Source organism: Vulpes lagopus, chromosome 7 (assembly GCF_018345385.1).
Source record: "Vulpes lagopus strain Blue_001 chromosome 7, ASM1834538v1, whole genome shotgun sequence".
NCBI lineage: Eukaryota > Metazoa > Chordata > Mammalia > Carnivora > Canidae > Vulpes > Vulpes lagopus.
In genome coordinates this window covers 97,212,493-97,236,006 of record NC_054830.1, presented here as the reverse complement: position 1 = coordinate 97,236,006, position 23,514 = coordinate 97,212,493, and the positions used below count along the sequence as shown (strand labels likewise).

Below are 23,514 nucleotides of genomic sequence, written 5' to 3'. Positions count from 1 at the left end.
GCCCTTCTGAAAACTCAGCCACTCTAAATAAGTGCCATGATGACCACTAGTCTCTCTCACTCAGAAGGATACCATCAGCCTTCCCCTAGGGCATCCTGAGATAACAGACTCACTGTGGTCCAGGCTGCTATGTGACCTGCCCAAAGTTCCTCTGACAGGAGTCCTCATGGAGTCAAGGAGTAGAGGTTGATGATGGTAAAAATAGTTTCATTTAACGTATATCTGATGATCTGGGTTCTCGTATATCTGATGATCTGGGTTCTCAGGCTTACTCAGAAAGGAAGGCTTGGAACTAAGAAGCAAACAACTATGTCCAAGGGCAACTGCCAGGAAATGTTACATGATGGCCTTTCCCCAAAAGGATGGGATGTCCTAGATGTAGACGATCTACTCTATTCTCAACATTTCAATTTTGGTATCTGTGTTTTGTTTTGTAAATAGTCATTTTCACTCTTTTGATGCTGCATAATTGCCTATAGTTTTAAATGTTTCTTGCCTCAGTAGGTGTCAGCATTATCTGAATGATTTGGTATAACAAAACAAAATATATTGCAGAGAAGAAAGTGTACGTTTGTTTAATGACACAGTAACAGCCACCGCAACCATCAACCATCTACATTAGACATGAGTTAGAGTCTAACTAAACCCAGGGACTTGAGGAAAGGACAAAAGGCCCTAGAAAGTTCCCAGCTTTTCATCTATTCAGCAGCCTGTAAAGACTGGAAGCATGACTTACCTTCATAAACATGAGTGCCAGAGCAAGGTCTAACAGAATCTCCTTCAGTCCTATGAAATCCTGTTTTCAGGGCTCTTACTAAATAAAAGCCTATGCTACAGTGCAAAACAAGGAAGCCCAGGAGACAACTTGGAAACCCAGTCGGAGTGCCATCACCAGCTCTACTCATGAACTATCTATGTCATCCTGTAGCTACATGTCCAACAAAGACAGGAAAGGAAGCAGCCTTAGCTTCATTTCCAGGTCCTCCCCCAGGAAGGACCACTGCCAGAAAAGCTAAGAGCAGCTGGAGAGTCAGGGATTGCTCACAAAATTCACGGGAGAGCCAACAAAAGGCAGCAATGAGAGGACAGATGCTAGAGGCTATCTGGAGAAAGAAATTGCTGGTCTTGGAACTGAAGACTTTTCCCTTTGAACTAAGCTTTACAAACCACATTTCCTTCAGAGGGCAGAAGATTGCTCAAATAAATCAAGAAATCAACTTTATGGTGAAACAGGTGAAAAGGGAAAAGGTGAAATAAAATATCTGATGCATCCTAAGATTCTGGAAGACTTCCATGGGAAATGAAAATTGAACATTTACTATTAATGGAAAAATCACTATAAGGAATATGGAAAAAGAGAGTTTATCTAGAAGGAAAGATGAGATAGTCATTGAACTTGTACTTTCCTGTGGTTTGATGTTTATTAAGTATGAGCCACGAAGATGGCCTCTAAGCCTAGGAGATTTTGTTGACCTGATATTGACTTGTTGCTCAATAACCAATAGCAGGCATGGGGTTTTAACATCAATAACTAGTAATTTGTGCTCCCTTGGTCTGAAAATTCTGTATAGTATCATCCACCAATGACATGGATTTTGTTAATCAAAATCTTAGACACTTACTGTTCTTTAATGCATGTGAGTAAAGTAAGGCTATGGACACAGAATTCGTCTAAAAAGATGAGGAAGGCATCCTGGAGGCATAGAGAGATACATCAATCTGAAATACTGTCCCTCCCCACAAACCCCACCATCGCACTTTCTACTTATTGGGTGCCTCCTCCCCACTCCACAACCAAAAATCTCAGAACCACTACACTCAACCATGCCATGGCCAGTACTCCGTACACAGATTAGCTGAGGGACAGCTTCTGGTCCTGAAAAATGAATGAAACCTGGTGGCCAAACTGTCCTTGTTCTACAGGTGAGCTGAACCTCCCCAGATGGTTCCAAAAGAAGATTCCTTTCCAACAGCCAGTTTCATTGACAGGGAATAGCACGCAGCTATATTAAAAAGCAGCATTTAAAAACAAAACAAAACAAAATAAATAAAATAAAATAAAATGAAGCATTCATTTTTCTGATGGACAGTCACTAAGTTCCCTTGTAGTGTCAAACTTTGCCCAATTTGGCCTTAGGAAGATCACCTGATTGAGAAGCAGTGGAGGAGGAATGCGTCCTGCTCTTACTGGATAAAAATCCCCAGTGGATATTAGGAAAAAAGATTCTCCCAAAGCACTGGAATGTCAAAATATACATATTTCCTACTAGATTAATGAGCACTATAAATATTTACATGATCCACAGATGGATCTAACTTGTAGGAGGAGTACAGGAACAGTGGAAGAAGTGGACAGATACCAAGTAAAGGTAGATTTCTTAGTATTTGCAAAAAATGCTAAGTATATTATCATAAGTTTAAAAGTATATTGAGCATATTATATATTATAATAGATATATATTATATTTACATATACTAAGTGTATAACATTATATTATTATTAAAATAATTATGCTGCAATCATTTCTTTAAAAACTGCTTGTTTTAAAGGATTCCCTCTCTTATCAGAGAAGCTATCTTATGAACAAGAGACAAGAGGGTTTAGTTCCATCCCTACATCCATTCCATTTTTGCCACTTTCATCTCCATGTTCACCCATAGTTCACCAAATAAACATTTGCCAAATGAAGATAATGGAGGGAAATAAGGATAATACTTGGTGCCTCAGGCTTTAAAAGATCATACACTTTAAATATGGATTTTAAGAAGCTTTAGTGCTATAAATAACTTCAGACCAAAAAAATGAAAAGAAAAAACATTTCCTCTTTTAATGAAGAAAAATATAAAGTCCGCAAAATATTAAAATAACTCTACTTTTAGTCTCAACATAGAAGTGTTTTGTTTAAAGCTATTAATAGTTTACTAACATGAACCATTAAGTGAAGAAAAGGAGAAAAATAAAATGGAAATTTTTAGGGCTAGAATGAGATCTTCTTAATTTCCATTTAATATTTGGGTAGGAACAATTCTTAGAAATGATCACAAACACAATAATTACTGGCTTAATCCTAAATAGATTTGCAGTCATTTCTTTTCATGTTATTTTTGGCATGCTGGCTGTGGTGGTGGCATGCCATAATGTTGATATAACTGGTTTCTCAGAAAACAAGATTTGTGACAATTTGCTCCATTCTGCTCCAGAGACAATCTGAGGCTTTCAAAAGGGGCTAAAAATGCACACAAATCTTCCCCCTCACAGCTGCTTCTTGTTTAACATTGTCAAATTTTCTTAATTAAAATTTCAGATTTTATGCTTGGTGTTTTTTCTCCCCTTTAGCTCAAATGCCATTCTGCCCCTTTAAAAGGCTGCAAAAAAAAAAAAAAAAAAAAAAGCCAGGTAAAGGCCTCATTTTACTGGAAGATCTCATTTTTAAGTTTATCCTTAATATTATTCATCTGTATTAATTTTATTTGAGCCCCAATAGGCTCAATTAAGCTTTGAGAATGCGTAGAGCATGTAATTCACCCCAAATCATAATTATTGATGAAATATCACGGTCACTCCCTGAATCCTCCTTATAAGAGTCTCCAGTCCTATGGCTTTCGACACCAGCTGTATGCAGAGAACTCTCAATTTATTACCTCAACCCAAGCCTCTCCTCCAAATTCCAGAGTCTCTTATCCAACTGCCCCCCTCAATATCAAGACATCTCAAATTCATTCTGTCCAAATCTGATTTCTGAGTATCCCCCCAAATCTGTTTCATCTGTCACTTACCCTATCGCAATTGCGGCAATTACATCCTTCCGGTCGACCAGGTCCAAACCCAAAACATCACACTCTGGTCTGAGTCACCATTACCTCGTTTTTTTTTTTTTTAATTTAAATTCAATTTAGTCAACATATACAGTATTATTAGTTTCAGGGGTAGAATTCAGTGATTCATCAGTTATATACAACATCCTGTGCTCATATCAAGTGTCCTCCTAAATGCCCATCAACTAGTTACCTCATCTCCCACCTACCTCCCTTCCAGCAACCTTTTCTTTGTGTTTCCTATAGTTAAGAGTCTCTTATGGTTTGTCTCCTTCTGTGTTTTCACTTTATTTTCCCTTCCCCTATGTTCATCTGTTTTGTTTCTTAAATTCCACATATGAATGAAACCATATGGTATTTGTCTTTCTCTGACTTATTTCACTTAGCATAACCCTCTAGCTCCATTCACATCATTGCAAATGGCAAGATTTCTCCCTTTCTGATGGCTGAGTAATATTCCATAGTGTGTGTGTGTGTGTGTGTGTGTGTGTGTTGTGTGTGTGTGTGTACCACATTTTCTTTATCCATTTATCTGTCAATGGACATCTGTGCTCTTTCCATAGTTTGGCTATTGTGAACATTACTGTTATAAACATTGGAGTGCAGATACCCCTTTGAATCACTATACTTGTATACTTTGATAAATACCTAGTAGTGGGGATGTCTGGGTGGCTCAGTGTTTGAATACCTGCCTTCAACTCAGGGTGTGATCTCAGAGTCCCGGGATCGAGTCCCACGTCAAGCTCCCTGCATGGAGCCTACTTCTCCCTCCACCTGTGTCTCTGCCTCTCTCTCTCAGTGTCTCTCATAAATTAATTAATTAATTAATTAATTAATTAATTAATTAAAAATAAATAAATACCTAGTAGTGAAATTGCCAGGTCATAGGGCAGCTCTATTTTTAACTTTTTTTAAAAAGATTTTATTTATTTATTCATGAGACACACACACACACACACACACACAGAAAGAGAGGCAGAGACACAGGCAGAGGGAGAAGCGGGCTCCATGTAGGGAGCCTGAGGCAGGACTCGATCCCGGGACTCCAGGATCACACCCTGGGCCAAAGGCAGGCGCTAAACGGCTAAGCCACCCAGGCCTCCCTATTTTTAACTTTTTGAGGAGTCTCCATACTGCTTCCCAGAGTGACTGTTTCAGTTTGCCTTCCCACTGACAGTGTAAGAGGGTTCCCCTTTCTTCGCATCCCTGCCAACATCTGTTGTCTCCTGAATTGTTAATTTCAGTCATTCTGACAGGGGTGACATGGTATCACATTGTGGTTTTGATTTCTATTTCCCTGAAAATGATGTTGAGCATTTTTCATGTGTCTATTGGCCATCTCTATGTCTTCTTTGGAAAAATGTCTGTTTATGTCTTCTGTCCATTTCTTGACTGGATTTTTTGTTTTTTTGGTGTTGAGTTTGATAAGTTCTTTATAGACTTTGGATACTAGCCCTTTACCTGATATGTCATTTGTAAATATCTTCTCCCATTCCATAGGTTGTCTTTTAGTTTTATTGATTGTTTCCTTTGGTATGCAAAAGCTTTTTATTCTGATGAAATCCCAAAAGTTCATTTTTGCTTTTGTTTCCCTTGCCTTTGGAGATGTGTCTAGCAAGAAGTTGCCATAACTGAGCCACCATTATCTCTTGTCTGGATCACTACAATGGCCCCCCGTCTCTCTGTTTCTGCCCTTATCCACCTCACTCTATCCTCAAAATGGAACCCAGGGTAATCTTTTCAAATTATAAGTCAGCTCACATCACTCCTTTGCCAAAAACTCTGCAATGGACCCTCTTTTCAGTCAGGGTAATAGCCAAAGTTCTTTAAATGGCCCCTTCACCTCATGAACATACCTTATAAACCTACCATTGGGAGACAATTCCCCATGGGTCTCTTGCTTTTCTGCACATCTTGCAAGAAGAAATACTTTGTTCCAGAGAACCTTTTCAAAAATATTTGGATAGCAAGCAGCTTTGGAAAATAGAGCATTTCCTTCCAGAGCTGAGAGCAGTTTGCTTACTCTCCAGTGTGAAAAAGATCATGTCTCCCTCCATGCAAAGGGCAGGCAGGTTTCCTTATAGTCCATTATAAGAGACTCATGGTACCCTGCCTGTGGCACAAACCCATTGGGCATGTTGCATCCACCTGGCGCTTCACATCGCCTCCCTGAGACATGGAGGGCAAGGGAAACTGATGTAAATATGCTGCTGTCATGCTGCTTGTTGTGCCATGAATAATGATAAGTCTTATGCCTTCTGCCAGAATCCACAAAACAGTGCAGGCTAAACTTGTTATCTTGCAAATAGCAAAATTTCAGCCCCTACACAACCCTGAACACCTATCTGACCCATCTCCTACTATCAACCCCTCACTCACTTTGGCTCAGCCACACTACTTGCTGTTCTTTGATTACCTTTGGCACATTCCTCTCTTAAGGCCTTTCTCCTGGCCTTTGTTGTCTGCCTGAAATACCCTTCCCCCAGATATCTAGTTAGTTCCTTCCTCTTTGCCAAGTCTCTGCTTTTATTTCACCTTCCCAATGGGGCCGACTCTAATTATCTCATTTAAAATTGCAACTGACCCTCCTTCCTTCCTCAACATTCCCAGTTCCCTTTATTGGCTCTAATTTTTCTTTTTCTTCACCACACATATCACTTTCTACATACTGGAGGGTCTGCAAATGTTTTCTTGAGGGCCAGATAATAAATATTTTAAATCTATGGGCCTAAAGGTCTCTCTCGCAACTACAGATGGTCCCAATTTAACAATAGTTCAATTTACAATTTTTTGAGTTTACAATGATGCAAAAACAATGAGCATGCGGTATAAACTGTACTTGGAATTTTGAATTTTGATATCTTCCTAGGCAGATGCTGGAAAGTGACAGTGATCCGCAGTTGCCAGTCATGTGATCATGAGGGTAAACAACTGATAACTTACAACCATTCTGTACCCATATAGCCATTCTGTTTTCCACTTTCAGTATGTATTACATGAGATGTTCAACACTTTATTATAAAATAGGCTTTGTGTTAATTCTGCCCAACTGTAGGCTAATCCAAGTGCTCCTAGCATGCTTAAGATAGGTTAGGCTAAGTTATGATGTTGAGTAGGTTAGATTTTTTTTTAAGTAGGTTAGATATATTAAATGTATTTTTAACTTAGGATATTTCCAACTTATAATGCATTTACTGGGTATAATCCCATTGTAAGTCAAGGAAGATCTTTAGTCAAGTTTGCCACTGTGGTAGCAAAGCAGCCATAGGCAATACATACATGAACAGGCATGGTCATGTTCTAGTTATCACTTTATTTACAAAAATACACAGTTGGCCTGTAAGCTTTAAATTGCCAACCTCTGTATTATATAATTTAGTTATCACATTTACTGTTTGTTTGCCTTATCCCACTAGAATATAAGAAATTATCCAAGAAATTATCCACCAAAGAAAAGTACAATCAGAGAACACATACTTGTAGATCAATTTTCAAATAACCTAAACCAGAATTATATTTGAACTCACAGACAATATTTGAGATAGACAAAGTCAAGTAAATCTAACTTCATAATGATCCCTTCCCCTTAACTATACATCCCACTTATGAGTCAATAGGGACAAACTTTCCAGCCCAGTTTGTTCCAAATGAGCCTGTTCCTTGGTCACAGTTATTTGACAGGAGGTTCAGAACCTCTCCCAAGCTAAACTGATAACCCTCCTTCCCTTGGAACATATGCTGAGAAAGCCAGTCATCTCTGTAAGGCTAGAAATGTGACATGTAAGTTTAAAACTATAGACACATGTGATAGAAATGTACTTAGCTGTCCCCTTGAAGCTGGGCATAACCACATGACTTGCTTAGAACAATGAAACATGAATGGAAATGATGCATGTAAAAAATCTGAATGAAAGCCCTAAAAGCCAGTGTGCTTTTTAACAAATGGTGATGGGATAATTGGACACTCACATGCAAAAGAATAAAGTTGAACTTCTACTTAACATAATACACAAAAATCAACTCATTATGGACCAAAGATCTAAATGTTAGAGCTACAATTATAAAACTCTAAGAAGAAAACATAGAAGTCTTTGTGACAAAGAATTAGGCAATGGTTTCTTAGATATGACATCAAAATCATAAGCAGCCAAAAAAAAGTTAAACTGTACTTCATCTGTGTCAAAGGACACTATCGAAAAAATGAAAATACAACTCCTAGAATGGGAGAAAATACTTGCAAATCATATTCAGGCAAACCTGTAGATCTTGCAGATTCAGTTCCAGACCACTGTAATAAGGCAAGTCAAATATTTTTTTGGTTCCCAGAGCATATACAAGTTACGTTAACACTGTACTGTAATCTATTAAGTGTGCAATAGCATTATGTCTAAAAAAGCAATGTACATACCTTAATTAAAAAATACTTGCTTGGGATCCCTGGGTGGCGCAGCGGTTTGGCGCCTGCCTTTGGCCCAGGGCGCGATCCTGGAGACCCGGGATCGAGTCCCACGTCAGGCTCCCAGTACATGGAGCCTGCTTCTCCCTCTGCCTGTGTCTCTGCCTCTCTCTCTCTCTCTCTCTGTGTGACTATCATAAATTAAAAAAAAAAAAAATACTTGCTTGCTGAAAAATGCTAACCACCATCTGGGTTTCAGAGTCATAATCTTTTTTGCTGGTGGAGGGTCTTGCCTCGATGTTGATGGCTGCTAAATGATCAGGGTGATGGTTGCTGTGGAAATTTCTTCAAATAAGATGACAATGAAGTTTGCCTCATTGATTGACCCTTCCTTTCATAAACAATTTCTCTGTAGTATTTAAGTCATAGTAGAACTTTTTTCAAAATTGGAGACAATCCTCTCAAACCTTACTGCTGCCTTACCAACTACGTTTACGTAATATTCTAAATTCTTTCTTGGCATTTTAACAATCTTCACAGCATCTTCACAGGAGTAGATTCCATCTCAAGAAACCACTTTATTTGCTCATCCATAGGAAGCAACTCCTCAACCATTAAAATTTTATAATGAGGGGCGCCTGTATGGCTCAGTTAGTTGGTTAAGCCTCTGACTCTTAATTGCAGCTTAGGTCATGATCTCAGGGTTGTGAGATCAAGCCCTGCATCAGGCTCACATGCTAGGAGTGGAGGCTGCTTAAGATTCGCTCTCTCCCTCTCCCTCTGACCTTCCACACCCCCTCACCTCTCTCCCTTAAAAAAAAAAATTATCGTGAAATTGCATCAGTTCAGTCACATCTTCAGATATTCAGATATCTTCAGGCCCCACTTCTAATTATTTGAGTTCCCTTACTATTTCTACCATATCTGCAGTTACCTCCTCTTCTGAAATCTTGAGCTGGTCAAAGTCATCCATGAGAGCTGGAGTCCACTTCCAAACTCTTGTTCATGTTGATATTTTAATCTCTTTCCATGAACCATGAATACTCTTAATGGCATTTAGAATGGTGACTCTTTCCTAGGTTTTCAATTTACTTTCCCAGAGCCACCAGAGCAATCATTATCTATGGCACCTATTGCCTTTTTACAAAATGTATTTCTTAAATTGTAAGATTTGAAAGTCAAATGAATCCTTGATCTATAGGCTGCAGAGTGGATGCTGTATTAGCAGACATGAAAAAACATTAACCTCATTGTCCATTTCCATCAGAGCTCTTCAGTGACTCGGTGGATTGTTAATGAGCAGTAATATTTTGAAAGGAATCTTTTTTTCTGAGCAGCAGGTCTCAAAAGTGGGCTGACAATAGTAAATCATGTTGTGAACAGATGTGCTGCCAGCCAGACTTTGCTGTTCCACTTAGAGGGTAAAGACGGAGAAGAATTAGCATAATTCCTCAAGGCACTAGGCTTTTTGGTGTAGTAAATAGCTTCAATGTAGAGTCACCAGCTGCATTAGCCTGTCCCTTGGAACTCTGAAGGCAGGCCGTGACTTTTCTCCAGCTACGAACGTCCTAGATGGGATCTTCTTCCAACAGAAGGCTGTTCAATCTACACCGAAAACGTATTGTGTAGTGGAGCCACCTTTCTTAATGATCTTAGCCAGATCTTCTGGATAATGTGCTGCAGCTTCTACATCTATAGCACTTGCTGCTTCACCTTGTACTTATATGTCATAGAGATGGCTTCTTTCCTTCAACCTCATGAACCAGCCTCTTCTAGCTTCAAGTTTTTTTCTGCAGCTCCCTCACCTCTCTCAGCCTTCACAGAATTGAAGACAGTTAAGACCTTGCTCTGGATTAGGCTTTGGCATAAGGGAATGTCATGGCTGGCTTGATCTTCTCTCCAGACCACTGAAACCTTCTCTATCTCAGCAGTAGGGCTATTTCATTTTATCATGCATGTGTTCACTTTGAGTATCACTTTTAATTTCTTTCAAGAACTTCTCCTTTGCATTCACAGTTTGGCTGTTTGGCATTAAGAGACCTATCTTCCAGCATATCTCAGCTTTTGACATGCCTTCCTCACTAAGCTTGTTTCTAGTTTTTTATTTAAAGTGATAGACATGTGATTCTCCCTTTCACTTGAACACTTAGAGGCCATTGTAGGGTTACTGATTGGCCTGATTTCAACATTGTTGTGTATCTCCTCACGGAGGCCTGGAGAGAGGGAAAGAGACAGGGAATGGCTGGCAGGTGGAGCAGTCAGAGCACACACAACAATTTATCAAGTTTGTTATCTTATATAGGTGGGTTTGTGGCACCCCAAAACAGTAACAACAGTAACATTAAAGATTACTAATTATAAAAAAAATATTACTAATTATAGATCATGACAAATAATAATTGTGAACAAGTTTGAACCACTGAGTCACCAAAATGTGACACAGAGACACAAAGTGAGCAAATAGTGTTGGAAAAATGGTGCCAATAGACTTACCTGATGCCACAAACCTTCAATTAGTAAAAAATATAGTATCTGTGAAGGGCAGTAAAGCGAAGCACAACAAGGCATGCCTATGTCTGATAAAGGTCTACTATCCAGTTTAAATAAAGAACTTTTACAACTAAACAATAAAGAGACAATGACATTTAAAAATGAGTAAAGAAAAATTAAGGAATGAATGAATGAATAAATAAGAGTAAAGAATTGGGGTGCCTGAGTGGCTCAGTCAGTGTAGCATCCAACTCTTACTTTCAGCTCAGATCATGATCTCCGGATCATGAGACTGAACCCTGTGGAATCTGCTTCAGATTCTCTCTCTCTCCTTATGCAACCCCCATTCACATGCACTCTCTCTTTCAAAAACAAATAACATCTTTTTTAAAAAATGAGTAAGGAATTTAAATGAATGTTTCTCTCCAAAGAAGTTGTATAAATGGCTAGGAAACATATGAAAGGATGCCCCAAAACAGTAGACATTAGAGAAATGCTAATCAAAGTTGTGATGCGCTACCACCAGGATAGCTATACTCAAAAATTAAAAAAGAACTTAGCGAAGATGTAAAGAAACTGGAACCCTCATATGTTGATTGTGGGAATGTAATGTAGTATGGATACTTTGGAAATAGTTTGGCAATTCCTCAAAAAGTTAAATGTATAGGGATGCCTGGGTGGCACAGTTGGTTAAGTGTCTCTCTTCAGCTCAGGTCATAATCTCCAGATCCTGGGATCAAGCCATGAATCTGGCTCCCCATTCAGCAGAGTCTGCTTTTCTCTCTGTCCCTCCATCCCGTCTTGTGTTCTCTCTCAAATAAATAAAATATTAAAGAGAAGTTAAATATACAATTACATATGACCCAGCAATTCCACTTCTAGGTACATATATAAGAAAATTGAAACCATATGTATGTGCAAAAACTCACACAGGAATGTTCCAGCAGCATTATTCATAATAGCCTAGTAGTGAAAATAGCATAATAGCCTAATAGTGGAAATATCCCAAATGTCCCTCAGCTAGTAAACAAAGAAAATGTGGAATAGTAATACAATAGAATGCTGTTCAGCCATAAAAAGGAATAAAGTACTGATACATGCTACATCATGGATGGAACTTGAAAACATTAGTCTAAATAAAAGAAGCCAGTCACCAAAGGCCATATATTTATATTATTATATTCATATGAAATATCTAGAATAGTCAAATCCACACAGACAGAAATTAGATTAGTGGTTGCTAGGGGATGGGAGGAAGAGGGAATCAGAACAGACTGCTAATGGGTATAGTATTTCTTCTTCTTCTTCTTTTCTTTTTTTTCTTTTTTTCTTTTTTTACAGGACTTCTTTTAGAGTGATGAAAATGTTCTGGACTTGTCAGTGGTGATGACTATGACATAGTGACTACACTAAAAAATACACTGAATTGTATACACTTAATTTTGCACTTTAACATAGTGAATTTTATGTTATGTGAATTATATCTCAATTTTTAAAAAACAACATACAAAAAACCCCAATGAGATACCACTTCACAATATAAGACAGTTAAAATAAAGACTAATGATACCAAGCATTGGAAGATATGGAAATGGGAGCCTGCCTACATTGCTCGTGGGAATGCAAAATGGTACTGCCCATTTGGAAGATAGGAAATTTTCTAAAAAGTTAAACATATACTTATTTATGACCCAGGAATTCCACTCCTGGTTATCTATCTACCCAATAGAAATGAAAACGTATATCCACACAAAGACATGAATGTGAATGTTCACAATGGTGTCATTCATGAAAGCTCAAACCTAGAAAAATCCAAGTCCATCGGCTGGTGAATGGTAACCCAACATATGGTATGTTTCATACAATGGAATATAATTCAACAATAAAAATGAACTACAAATATATCCAACATGGATGTATGTCAAAAACATTAAGTGAAAGCCTAAAACCACAGACTATGTATTGTAGAATTCCACTTATATAAATTTTGTATTAAAGGCAAGATTATAGAGACAAAATGTCATTGTTTGCCTGGGGCCAGGGAGTCCAGAGTGGAGACTGACATCAAATAGGGCAAGAGGCAACTTTCTGAGGTGAGTGCAGTGTTCTGAAGCTCAACTGTGATTATGGTTGCACAAAACTATGCATTCCCTAAATGAAAACTTGTATATTTAAAAGGAGTAAACTTGATGGTATTTAAATTATACCTCAATAAGGCATTTAAAACAAACAACGTTAGGGAGCCAAATTCCTTTTCCTTTGCCATGGTGATGAGTATCATTCCAGATGGTGGAGGTTCCAATGGCCTCCATAATAATGTGTAACAGGGTGTTCTCTTGACCTAACATGCATATATAACAAGAGCTAGAAGTATTGTTATTTTAAGCTACTGAGATATGGAGGTTGTTACTAAAGCATATCCTAGCCCATTTTGATTAATACAGAAATTGATTCCAGAGGTTATATTGACAAGTCAATATTGTTTAGTCAGTTAAGTCAAAGGAGGTTGGACATGGGAATTAAAGTGATGTCTCAGAAATACCGTGGTGTGGTTATATAATACAGAATCAAATAGACAAAAAATAGACTAAACTTTTTAGAGAACTGTACTGCCAAAGAACTACCTGCCCTGAAAGAGATGGGATTTTCCGTGACAGAATGATCATTTGGCCTCATCATGAGGCAGGAAAAGTTCTGAGAAAGCTGCTCATTTCCTAAGGAGGGCAATTTTCCTGATAACCACTTGAGACGTGAACAAATAAATCATGGAAAACAAAGCATCTTTCAGCAGGTGAAGCCAGATGCCACAGAGAATGATGAAAAAGGGCAACACTCCCACTGCTTTCTCCAGTTTTTAATATTTTATTTATTTATTCATGAGAGGCACAAAGAGAGAGAGAGAGAGGCAGAGACACATGCAGAGGGAGAAGCAGACTCCATGCAGGAAGCCCAACGTGGGACTCCATCCCAGGTCTCCAGGATCACGCCCCGGGCTGAAGGTGGCGGGGCTAAACCTCTGAGCCACTGGGGCTGCCCTCCAGTTTTTGTTTTTAAACTAGTTCAGGTTGATTTTACTAACACCCAAAGATTTATAACTAATGCAGTCCCAAATTTATCAAGCCCCTTATGTCAAAGAACAACAAAAAAAAAGACAAATGTGAAAGCATAGGTCACACTGGGAGAATCACCATAGATCCAGCCCAAACGGGAATGTAACAGAAACAAGCCAATTGTTGGCCACACCCATTTCCTCTTTTTTCCCCTGAGCTCACAGACTACATTTCTCTGTCTCTTTTGTCATTAGGTGAAGCAAGATGACTGAGCTCTAGCCAATGGACTGTGAACAAATGATATGCACCGTCTCCCTCACACAACTCTCCATGCTTTTTCCCCTTTGGCAGCTTGATGCAAAAGGACAGTGTGACCTTACCAGCCATGCACTGAAGACAGCAGAGCCACAAGACAAAGAACTTGGGTTGCTGCATCACAACAGGAGAAATCACCCATTGGCAGGAACACCTGCTTTATGGCAGATGTTAGCTTAACCTAACTCATCCAAGGGAGTGGAAGAAAGCATTTTATGCTAGATTACCCATTGGTGGCTCTTATATACCTCCTCTTTTGATCCTTCCTGCAGCTGATGAGGCACTGAAACTATCCCCACTCAACAGAGGACTTATGCAAAGTTCAGAGAAGTTGCTGGGGAAGAGGATTCCAGGGCACTACCTTGCCAAGACCAGCCTCAAATACAGACTTCCTGATTCCCCGAGGCCCATTTTTTCCCACTGTGTTATACTGAATGCTAAAGATTCCACGTTAAACTGAACATATTAGCAACTTATCTAAATCTCTAAACTACTAGGTTATAAAAAGATGAAAGGAAGGTGATCCTCTCTCAAGACAACTTTGTCATCCCCCATTTATCTTCATTCCTAGTGTTCAGTCAAGAACATGACACAAAGAGAGACCTTTCCATTTGCTGAAAAGGTTTTAAAGTCTTACCAAGAAACAAAAATTTAAGTACACATCACATTAGAGTTAGAGACCAGCAAAAGAGATGTTGGGTACATCTTTTAAGTGTAGACCAACCACAATAAGAGTAATTTCATCAAGTGGAATTTACTTAAATAACATTTTAACAATTCAATTGCACATTGTAGGTAAATGAGCTGTAGCGATATTAGAATTCAGAGTTCTAAGAATACCTGGCAACTTAAACAGGCATCTAATAATGTAATACTGAGGAATGAAAAATAAAGCATGTTGACTTTCAAGATGGGATGTTTTATTTGCACTTAAAAATACAACTTCTAAGATGGCATCTGTTTTCAAAAATGTCTTAAATGTTAAAAATATGCTACAGGAACTGTTGTCTTCATGTTGAAAATGTAGATGTCATATCAGCATTAGCTTACAAATCATAGGTGATAACATTAACACAAAATCAGCAAGCAAATACTCATGAGGAACACAGTTTTTATATTAAAAATATCAGAGGTTCACAGTTTTCTTCTTTCTTTCTGACTTACATTGATAAAATACTTTTATAGATATAATCTATTTCACTTTCTGGTACCAGATCCAATGCCTATTTGATCAGCAGATGGATGCTACTAACACATTCATCTTACATAGAACTCATACATCTTAAATTTCTAAAAATGTCTTGCTCTGTAAAACTGTGACCACTGGGAATGGAAAAGATATGAAACTAAATTCAAGTGTAATGAGAAGAGAAAGAGGGAAGATAAAATGTTGGCAATTTTTACTAATAAAACATTGAATGATAAAGTACATTCCACAGGAAACCACACACTGATTTACAAAGTCTATGACCTCTAACTATTTTTGTTTTATCCAAATGAAAGTGAAAAATATACATTTTTGAAGAATTTCAAAATTCACCTACATGGCAAGGAAACATTAAAGGTTTTTAGGTAAGCAGATCACAAGACAGGTTTATTTTGTTTGTGTTTTAAGGCAAAGCAAAATTTCCCAAGTGAAATACCTACAAAATAAATTTGCTTTAGAAATAAATTTCAGTAATAAAATAATACTTCTCCCTTATTAAATATATATTTTACCTTTACATCTGATTTAGCAACTTGCATCAAAAAATTCAAGAGTTCTATGAATATTTGCAAATAAATACTTAAAACACTAGCATATAAATGCCTCAGCTGGTATTCATTCAGGTGTTTGGATGTCAACAGTTAGCAATGGGGAAAAAATAATAAATAATAAGCTATTTAAAAATTTTCCCCTTAGACAACATGAGAATGTGACATACTGGTTAAGAATGAAGTAATTTTTCTGGATAGCACATATCAGTAGAACATGTGTGTTCTCCTTTTGCAAATCAAAGTACCCAACCATACTGTTTTCTTCAGCCATTAAATCAATAGCCTAAGATTTATAATGTTTATCGTAATCTCTTTTTTCGTGTAAACCATTTCCTTAAAAAACAAATCACTGCATAGAAAGCAACTGTTTACTATGAAGAATAAAATCATTTCAGGTAAAAAGAAAAGTAATTAATGGAAATTGTTTAAACGCATTTACTAACCTGGAAACTTATTTCCAATAAAGATATGAATGAATTAAAATGTCTGTATGATTTCCCAAGCAGGGAGTGTCATCCCTTCAAATTGAGGATGATCTTCCAGCATTTCAAAATAACATAATTTCTTTAAAACTGAAATGATAAGCAATATTCTTTAACATATTTATTGGATCCAATTTCTCTGGTTATCAGTTCTGTTACACTGAGACCAACTTTTTTTCCTAAATAATGTCAAACAGACTACCAATAATTAAAACAAATTTACTAGAAAATGTTAAGTAGCAATAAAACAAAAGTGCCCACTGGGATATGCCAGCATCCCGTACATTCATCATTTAAATTGTATTTCTAAGAACTATTGGATTAACACACAAAGTATATTGTATATTAATATACAAGATTTACTTTATAAAGCTTAGTATTATACTTCAAAGTACCTTGAGATTTCCTATTAAATACCTGATCTGTAGGCATCAGTATGCATTCTTTATTAAATACAGTGAGAGGGCTGTTTTGAATTTTCCATGCAAGGTCATGTTACAGCATTAATGTGTTGATACATTTATAAACTGGACAGAATGGGGGTTGGACTTCCACCAAAGCTGGATCCACCTACCCCTTTGGGATGGATCAGGCCAAGAACCTGCTCAGCCTTCTGAATCCACTAAACAGTCTTGCATCATTTCTTTCTGCAGTTTTCAAGTCATAAGCAGATTGGAATGGACTTCCACGCCATCAAAATCAGACAAGAATTGCTCCACAGAGAAGGTATTTTCCCCCATGATAAATTCTGATATGTCCTTCCTTACATTTCAATTTCAACAATCTGAAACAACTAAATCTAATAGCAGATATAAAAAAGACAAAGCTATCAACAATGGGAAGCAGGAACAAGGTTTCAAACAAGCAATCTAATATGTAAAGAAAAATATATAAATAACTGGTCTGCAGGAAGGGAGACAATCTGGAGAAATATCTGCATTCTTTCTGAAAGAACAAAATAAAACATTGTCTACTTCATATTTATAAACTGTTTTTTATCTACCTACCTATCTGATCTAAAGATGCCTACAGAGAATAAAAATGTCAATTACATGAAGACAAATCACTTAAGTATATCATACACATTAAAAATATTAGTAATAGGCAGCAAAAGGCTTAAAATATATAACTTTAAATAAACTATCTGCCAAATTATTCTATAAGTGGGTAACCAGTACCTAATATTCCTTAAATAGTCATAGAGGCATAGCTGAGTCATGTCAATGGGCTGAAATTTTCATGAGCTGAAACATTAAAGCTTCAACACTGGATGCCAATTCTTCAGAATAATGTTAATCTTAGAAAATATTATTTTAGGGGCACCTGGGTGGCTCAATCAATTAAGTATCTGGCTCTTGATTTCAGCTCAGGTCTTGATCTCAGGTCATGAGTTCAAGCCCCATGTTGGGCATGGAAACTACATATATATAATATATATATATATATATAATATATATTACACACACATATTATTTTAATCATAAAATCTACTAACATCTCAAGGTGAGTCACTCTACAACTCTAATAGTTTGTGTTGTTGCATCTGAAAAGCAAGGAATGTCTATAAAATAAGACTAAAAAATGTTAAAAATAAGGTCTCAGTCTAGTATTTAAGGAGCTCTGGGAGAGTGGAGAAGAATCAAAGATGACCTTGATCATCTGCAGAATAAAATGATGAAATGAAAGTTTATGAGCAGTTGAACAGAAAAAGCAATCCTCAAAGATACATATTTAAACCAGAATTGAAAATGCAACGATGGTGATTGAATGATCATAGTAGACAGCAAGTAAAAGCCAGAACTCTAGGAAACATGCTTTCAGGGGACCTTTACTTTAAATAGAACTGCAGCATGTATAAGTGAGCACTTCCTGACACTCGGCATCATTCCAACACAGGCCACTAGCCATGTTTCAAGTGCTCGATAGTCCCATGTGGCCAGTGGCCACCATACCAGACAGAGCAGGACTGCAGAGGAAACACCATCCAGAGCCAAGATGGGTGGGGGAGGAGATAATTTCCCAAGATCCATTCCAGGCCCGATGAATCACGTAATCTCAGGGCATCTAAACAATCACTAGAGTTTTCACTAACTAATTTTAACTAAATGCATTTGAATTTATGATTTATAAAGATAGAGAGAATAGGAGAAAAACAGAAATATGTAAAAAGGAAAATCAACAAAGAATTAGAGTAATGCCAGAAATTTTTCCAGTTAGTCACAAAGACCTTTTCAATTATTATTTTCAGTGTTTAAAGGAAGAAAAACTTTAACCAGAAAATATCAATAGACAAAGAATCAATAGATTCATTTTAAAAGAAGGATGAGAAGTAGATTCATAATGGTCAAAGGGACTATTAGTGCCTATCATAATGTAACTACGTCTACAGTAGCTTCAAAAGAAGAAATACTCACTTGTCTTTGAAAGCGGGGAAACCTTCTTTATACACATCCACTGAGTTGAACCCCTTTTCAGTGCTTGCTTCAGTAGTACAGATACTAAAATTGAAGCTCTTATCAAAGACCCATAGAGTGACCTCAAAGTTCAACTGTAAGTTCCCAGGCCAGGTAAGAATGACATCACATAGCTCTGCTAACCTGCCTACTTTGCCAAAGAGGAAGTTATGTTAGATTGCTTCAATGATTAAAAATCTTCCTTGTCTCAGATTAATTTGAAATTCACCCCCCTACAGCTTCTACCCACTTATAGATGAAACAGAATCAATGAGCTTCCTTTGTCTTGAGGCCTTCTTGCATCCAGGAGAGGCACAAAAACATTAAAATATACATCCATGTAAGAGTCAATGTAGTTATTCTTCCATTAATTATCAAGCAGAAATAGTGCCTTTCTAGTTACAGATCCTACAAAGCATAACCTCTACTTGAGTCTTAAATTTACACAGCACTAATCAGAACCCTGGCTCTCCATTTAAAAAAAAAAAAAAAAAGAATGAAAGAAAAGAAAATTATACCAAAAACTACACAAATTGCACAAACTGTCAGACACATTGGCAGTCCAAACCCGTCACATATGCCCCTCAAAACATTAGATAAAATATTGTCACTTCAACACTCATTCTTCACAAAGCAGCCTGAATCCAAAGTAATTCCAAAAATGCAATATTAGCTGGTGCCATATGAAACTGGTGCAACCGGGGTATCATGAACAGGCCCAGGAAACAGATACTTATTTGTAGCATTAATGATATTACAACAATTAAACAGTCAATGGATAGAGTATCCAAATTACCAGGTAACTATAAAAAGATTAGGAGGTAAAAATGAAAACAAAATAAGAAAAAAATAACAAAGGAAAAACTTTATGATAGGAATTTCCTTTATATTTGTTTGGTAATGCAGATTTAAAACAATAAAAAAATAACCACGATAGCTTATATTGTTTTCAAATTTCACCAGAAAGATACGTTTTTACTGACTTTTGTTCTGACCTGCAGCTTCTCACAAAAACAATATGGGAGTTTATACTTTAAAAAAATAATGCTACCAAAGCTCTTCTAAGGAATTCATAAACTATTTCTCAAATTGTATACAAAATAGTTCTGACACATATTTCACTGCTGATATTTTAATAACAGTTCATTTTATTTCCTCTTGTCTGGATCTAAAATAAAGCTACGTAATTCATATTAATAGCACATAGTGAGAGCTCCCACCATGCTGTCTGAAGGGCTAGTTCTCTAACTCAGGTTGTATTAATCATCTTCCTTTGGAAACATACCCTCAGTATTGGTCAAGAATTAGTACCTTAAAGAAAACAAGACCAAAATTCCTGCTGGGTACCGACTCATGTAGTAGGGAATGAACAGCAAGGAGCAAATTCATAATCTGGGTTATTGTCAGTGTCAAACACAAAAATAAATTTAAAAGTGTTTGAATTTCTGCACTTCTTTCATTTCACATCAGAGACCACACACTCAGCCAAAATTTTTGTGTTGATATTGTAATCAGTGCATAAAAACCCTAATTATTACAGCAACTCATAAATTCACATAGCCTTTCGCAGTTTACAAAAAGCTATCTGTGCATTGTCTAACTGAGCCATCACAAGCACCAAGCAGTATGTCACCATCCCCACTGGGGAAACAGAGTCACAGAAAGAACAAATGACTTATTCCACATCAAGGAACTATTGACTACCAGAGGTGAGCTCCAGACTCCCAATCTGAGGCTATTCTGTTTAGCGGCAGAAGTTTCCATGATAGGTTACTCTTCAAAATAGAATAGAAATGGGACCAAACCCTGATTTATGGATCCATGAATGGTTTCTCTTCACCCTGGATGCAATCCTGTCATTAGCCCCAACAATGTACAAATGCGGGGAGTAGGGGTAGGCAGAGACAACTGTAAAATAAGACACGCACTTTGTGGTGATAGTTTGCGTTAAACAGTTTGACACTGCTGAAAATACCTATTACACAGACTCACAGTTATAAAACTGAAAGAGACCTTGAAAAGTCATCTGTTCTTTTTTCCATTTCACAGATGATGAAAATATGCTGATGCAGAGAACGGGGATCTCCCTCAAGGTTACCCCGGCAGCTGCTAAGCAGTAACAGAACAAGGCTTGCTTCCACATTTGGCCCTGACTGTGTTTCCCCGGTAAAGGACTAAGCACAGCCCAGATATTTAGAAGGAACTATCACAGTGCTAGACAGATTAGAAAACTAGATCTCACCAGCATCATGAGTATAAAAATTATTGATATTTTACATTATCATTTAAAGCAGCAGGAACTTTGTTTCCTATAGAAAAAAATAATCAACATTTGCATTTTAGACTTTCATTGCTAAGGTTGAGGATAATTTCTAAAATATGACTTTTTCTTCCCTTTAGATACTTTTTTGAAGTTTGTTATTATAATAGACTTAAGTACATTCAAAAAAAGAATAGTCACTCAAAAATGTTACCATCTTTAAGTTACGTGAAGAATTAAAAAAAAAGAACCCAAAACCTAATATTTCATCATCTTTTCTGGATAAAGTTCCCTTCAACCCATTAAGGACATTATCCTGTCCCTATTCACACACACTACCTGTCTTATTCAGGAGACTTCAGGTTATTGTTAATCTACTTTGAATGTAGGTGATTTTTATTTTCCCTTTTAATTAAATTCAAATACTAGCCAAATCTAAAAATGGCCCAACTTATAAGCCATTTGCTACTTAAACATTGATTTCCACATTAAAAAAATAAATAATCTAATCAGACTTTATTGTACCTGTGAGTCCTTTAAAATACTTCTTCATTCTCCAAATCTAATATGAAATTATTTTTGGAGAGGCAAAATATAAGAATTTTCTAGATAGTACTGAACATTGAACATCATTTCATATGAAAAAAAACCCCACATTTACACAGACCAACAGTAAACCACACAGATAATAGAAAATATTGACAATAAAATTAATTTTTTGTCCCTCGTTCAAAAGATCATTTTCCACTTTAATACAAGGTCTAATCTATAGCAGATGCCATTGCTAACTGAGGCAAAACTCCATCCTTCACGTTCTGATCAATCGGAGGAAGTTTTTTTCCAGAGGTGAAGAGCTGCCTGAATTCGGAAGTGTAGTCTGGACTCCATGGAGTAATCTTTGTAGTTGTTTCTAAAGATAATAACAATAAAATTGTAATGTCAAAATTGTTTTGTATCCAAGGGTAATACTACCACCTCCCCTTCTTCTCATCTTTATTCCTTATTTGCTTCCAAACGTGAATAAGCATTAACAGCAAATTTGTTAAAATGTAGATTCTGATCCTGTGACCGAAGGAGGGTGGCAATATTCTGTATTTCTAGAAGCTTCCTGGCAGTGATTTGAAAGTCATACTTTGAGTAGCAACTTTCTATTTAATGACCAAACCACTCAAACAGAAAGAAGCTTATGAAGAGGGTTTAACAAATTCTGTGAACTATTCCTAAATAGTTGACCTCCTTTTCTAAACCAAGAATTTTAAGGCAGCCTCACATTAACATGATCAATCACCATCCCTCCTGCAAAGAAATCATTCTGAAACTCTCATGCAACAACTACAACAAAGAAAAGGATTATGGTGACATCAAAGTTACTCCAATTCTCAGACAAATTAGCAATGGTTTGGCCAATAATTATTGTGTGACAATGTCAGAAGGGGCCACAGAAATCCATGGATTAATTAAAAACTTTACTTGGATCATCCAAGTTCGCTTCTGTCTGCTAGAATTGTTAAGAATCAGCAGAAGAGAATGGCTTTTGACTTTGGGCTCCTGCTTTCATACACTGCCTTGGCCCGTGGATGACCTGTAACCCCTTCCTTTGCAGTAGCAAAGCCTTCTTGTTATAGCTCTTCATTCTCTAAGAGCTGCTCACTGATAACCTGGATAGGGGTTATTATTCACAAGATGTAACTGAACACTTTCCTAAATGTCTGGCCACTCATTTTAGCAACTTTGTGAATCTCCAATTGCAAAAGGGAAAGTACAGACAATTGAAAGTGTTTTGAAATTACTGGGAAGTCTGTTTAAGGTGGCTTCATTAGCACTGGCTTGAGTTAGTGGTGACTTGTGATCACTGATGGTCTTCCTTTCTAGTAGTGAATTGCCAGTCTTTTGTTTTCATCATTATAAATTTGTCTTACTGTGCACTGCTTAGGTAACACCAAGTAGGTCCAAATAATGAATACTTTCAACAACAGTAACAATTGTTCCTAATTTTCCAATAGCTAGATTTGAAGGTACATATATGTCAGTTGAAATATGAGTCATTCTCACTTTCAACAAATTAGCTTTATTTTTTTTAATCTTTTTTTTTTTAATTTTTTATTTATTTATGATAGTCACAGAGAGAGAGAGAGAGGCAGAGACACAGGCGGAGGGAGAAGCAGGCTCCATGCACCGGGAGCCCGATGTGGGATTCGATCCCGGGTCTCCAGGATCGCGCCCTGGGCCAAAGGCAGGCGCCAAACCGCTGCGCCACCCAGGGATCCCAACAAATTAGCTTTAAATATCAGAGTGACTCACTCTGATATTACCCTTAAAAAAAATAAGCAGCAGCAGCAGCCACCTTTCTCGGCTCCATGAAGCAGCTTCAGGGAGCTTCCTTCCTGTTACTATGCTTTATTCACAGCAAAACATCCTGAAAAGTTACCTAAAGTAGCTGACTCCATCGCCTCCCCTCACTGGTCAAAGTCATTGATGATTGTCATGCTGTCAA

General features: G+C 37.2%; 1 protein-coding gene across 3 annotated transcripts in view; it reads right to left on the bottom strand.

Moving 5' to 3' along the window:
• Positions 1-14,965: 14,965 nt before the first annotated feature.
• Positions 14,966-23,514, bottom strand: part of TTC39B (tetratricopeptide repeat domain 39B) — a 146,903-nt gene continuing 138,354 nt past the window's right edge. For all 3 annotated transcript variants that reach the window (XM_041761387.1, XM_041761385.1, XM_041761386.1), the window contains exon 20: positions 14,966-21,930. In XM_041761387.1, the coding sequence (XP_041617321.1) occupies positions 21,840-21,930 (91 nt within the window). In that variant the 3' untranslated portion in view covers positions 14,966-21,839. The remainder of the gene's footprint in view (positions 21,931-23,514) is intronic.